This window comes from Neoarius graeffei, chromosome 6, assembly GCF_027579695.1.
Source record: "Neoarius graeffei isolate fNeoGra1 chromosome 6, fNeoGra1.pri, whole genome shotgun sequence".
Lineage (NCBI taxonomy): Eukaryota > Metazoa > Chordata > Actinopteri > Siluriformes > Ariidae > Neoarius > Neoarius graeffei.
In genome coordinates, this window is record NC_083574.1 from 100,921,486 (window position 1) to 100,924,947 (window position 3,462).

Below are 3,462 nucleotides of genomic sequence, written 5' to 3' on the forward strand. Positions count from 1 at the left end.
ACAGGATTTCATCTCTGCTTTTTGAGGATGATGTTGTCCTGTTGGCTTCTTCAAACCAGGACCTCCAGCATGCACTGGGGCGGTTTGCAGTCGAGTGTGAAGCGGCTGGGATGAGAATCAGCACCTCCAAGTCCGAGGCCATGGTTCTCGACCGGAAAAGGATGGCTTGCCCTCTCCAGGTTGGTGAAGAAGTCCTGCCTCAAGTGGAAGAGTTTAAGTATCTCGGGATCTTGTTCACGAGTGAGGGAAGGATGGAGCGTGAGATCGACAGGCGGATCGGTGCAGCCTCCGCAGTGATGCGGTTGCTTTACCGGTCCGTTGTGGTGAAGAAGGAGCTGAGCCAAAAGGCGAAGCTCTCAATTTACTGGTCAATCTATGTTCCGACTCTCACCTAGGGTCATGAGCTTTGGGTAATGACCGAAAGAACAAGATCGCGGATACAAGCGGCTGAAATGAGTTTCCTTCGCAGGGTGGCTGGGCGCTCCCTTAGAGATAGGGTGAGAAGCACAGTCACTCGGGAGGAGCTCGGAGTAGAGCCGCTGCTCCTCGACATCGAGAAGAACCAGCTGAGGTGGCTCGGGCATCTTTTTCGGATGCCTCCTGGACGCCTCCCTGGGGAGGTGTTCCAGGCATGTTCCCCCGGGAGGAGGCCCCGGGGAAGACCCAGGACACGCTGGAGGGACTATGTCTCTCGGCTGGCCTGGGAACGCCTCGGTGTTCTTCCCGAGGAGCTGACCGAGGTGTCTGGGGAGAGGGAAGTTTGGGCTTCCATGCTTAGACTGCTGCCTCCGCAACCCGGTCCTGGATAAAGCGGAAGAAGACGAGACGAGACGAGATGTTTCTTGCTGTAATAATTTACTTTTACTTTTGAGCAACTTTAAAAATGGTTTCATCTTTTAAAGTCACGTCTTTGCAAGTTGAAACGTTCATGACCTGAGTGTCAGGAGAAACTCCATTTCACCCCTTATCACCTCCAGGGGCCGGTGTTTCAACACCTGGGTACCTTCTTGTGCATATGTACATATCACACACACAAACACAGGACACTATGAAATGGCATTAGTAATGGCGACCTTTCCTTTACTTCACACTTTTGTACACGTCAGGATTTTTTTGGGATCTGTGTAAAAGATTGTGATTACAGTCAGAGGTACAGAGGAACGTGATCTCCAAAGCTCACAATCGTCTCAAATTAACTTCATCACAGTCCAAGCTGTGTCTGTTTTCTCAGTCTTGCATCTCAGTGGAACATCTCTTCAGTCAGCGACAAGTACTGGATTGTTTGTGTGTGTTAGCATTTGAATGGTTTGTTTCATGAGTCTGTTGTGTTGCTAGCTAACGTACTTAATGTTAGCGACAATCACTGATGTTATTGACGTTCTGATATTCCGTCCCCAGCTCGCAGGCTTGTCCCTAATGTTCCTAATGATAATAGTGTGTGTATTATGTTTGTGTTATAAGAGGACTTATATTTCTACATCACTCACACTTTATCAATTCAACCTTCTTCGATACAGACCAATCAAAATCTATCAATATTATACTCATTATTTTTGACTCTAAATAGAATTATGTCCCTTACGTTATATCTCTTAGATTTATTATTTATCAACAGTGCAGTTGAAATAGTGATTGGTGTAATTGTGGTGTTGAGGTTCAGCTCATGACTGATTGTAATAACAGTGCTATAGCTATAACACTGAGACACGGAGACATCCAGCTGATCTGCTTTGCTGATTTATTGACAACTTTAATGACAGTTGCAGATGAAAGGAACATCAAAGCATTTTGAGAAGTTTTTTTCATTAATTTTAATTCTTCTTAGTGGACTTCCACACCACATGCTTGTCCCTGTGGATCACCAGAATGCCGTCATTACCCAAAGTTAAACGGCATGTGGTGAGATCCGGGCTGTAGCTGCCGGCGGCCCACACGGGTTTATCCGGCGTATATATGACGAGGTTGCAGTTGTTTTGCATGGCCAGGCGACTGATGCCTGGAATGCCACCAGTGTCAGTAGCCCACAGCGGCGCCCAGCCGTACACTACAAAGTTCCCATCATCCTGAAACAAGACGTTAGAGTTCAATATCAGAGAATGGAAGGTGAGTTTATATTTCTGTGAAAGGAACTGGAAGTAATTTTTTCAAACAGCAAATGAAGAAAAAGCAAAGAAGACTCTTCATCTCTATTTATTTCCCATGTTTCAGTTCTACCTGAAAGATTGCTTTGTACTCGCTGTTGTTGGATAACAGGAAGTCTCCTTTCTGGAGCTCTTCATTTATAGACAAGAAGTTCCTGCTCATGGTTCTGAATATAAAGACAGTTATTAAAAATGTGTGTCAGATTCAAGCAAGTAGTGACTTTTATGGGAAAAAATAAGAACATTGGAAAAGAATTTGTGTACATGCTGACCTGAAGATATTAATATTTAGACTTTCACTGTTTCTAAATAATTACAGCCACATTTCTAGTTCTCACAGCTAATACGTAAGGAATAAAACACGAGTGGGTTTGTTGTTGTAGGAAAATCATCCAGACAGCGGGATGCAAATCAAATTTACTGTTCCCACCTGGAAGTTGATTATTTTCCTAAAACAGCTCATCCCCAAGTGCTTTCTTTCCCTTATACCAAAGCAATTTGCCAAAGTTTACCATTTTTAATTATTAAAGAATAAAACATCACAACTGCTTGTGCTTATATTTATAATATTTCATGCTTTCATCTGTTTATAGTCAGATTTCAAGTTGCAGAACGTTCAAAACAAGCTCCTGTTCTTACTTACATTATAGAAGCTATAAATTCATGCACAAACTGATCCGAGGATATCAGGCTTTATATTTAATAATTAATGCATCAGTTCTAGTTTTATTCTTCAGCTTTAGTCATGTTTATAAAATGCCATGCTCATACATCAACACATCTGGGTTTTTTTTTCTTTAAATGTTCAAATAAATAAACCAGGTGCACTTTAGGTTCAATCAGTTTTACTCACCTGCACGATGAGAGTGAGCAGAGAGATGAATCAATGAGCAGAGAGATGAACAGTGAGAGGAGAGATGAACCAGTGAGCGGAGAGATGAATCAATGAGCTGCTTTGCGGATTGGTGATGAGTGATGGGGTTTATATGGACTGACTCTGACCGAGACAGAGTTTAGGACTCCTCCTCTCACTGTTTTTTTACACACAGCCCATTAGCAGAATATGAACAAACACTGTTCTGCTAAGCTCCAGTGATTCAGCTGAAAGACGAACCAAACATTTGTTCTGAGAACCCGAGATGACGCCCACTGTCCTGTGGCCAGCGCTGAAAATCTGGGTAAGCTAAGATAAGATAAGCTAAAATAAGATAAGATAAATTCATCCTTTGGTGGGTAAATTTATGAGTAACCAATAAATGACAAAAAAAAACAGGCTATGTGTAACCAATTTTACCAATGTAAAAGTGAATTACAGTATAAT

At 42.6% G+C, this 3,462-nt stretch overlaps 1 protein-coding gene across 1 annotated transcript; it reads right to left on the bottom strand.

The window, feature by feature from the left end:
• Window positions 1–1,811: 1,811 nt before the first annotated feature.
• On the bottom strand, window positions 1,812–2,304 carry LOC132888465 (B-type lectin plumieribetin-like). The gene is made up of 2 exons (XM_060924511.1): window positions 2,215–2,304; window positions 1,812–2,063 (listed from the first exon to the last, which is right to left on the bottom strand). Exons 1-2 carry the CDS (start codon window positions 2,302–2,304, stop codon window positions 1,812–1,814), a joined length of 342 nt encoding a protein of 113 aa, XP_060780494.1.
• Window positions 2,305–3,462: the final 1,158 nt, after the last annotated feature.

Coding starts and splice junctions, on each gene's coding strand:
- LOC132888465 (XM_060924511.1), bottom strand. CDS start 2,304: ATGAGCAGGAACTTCTTGTCTATAAATGAAGAGCTCCAGAAAGGAGAC. Junction 2,064..2,214: donor AGTACAAAGCAATCTTTCAG/GTAGAACTGAAA, acceptor GTCTTGTTTCAG/GATGATGGGAACTTTGTAGT.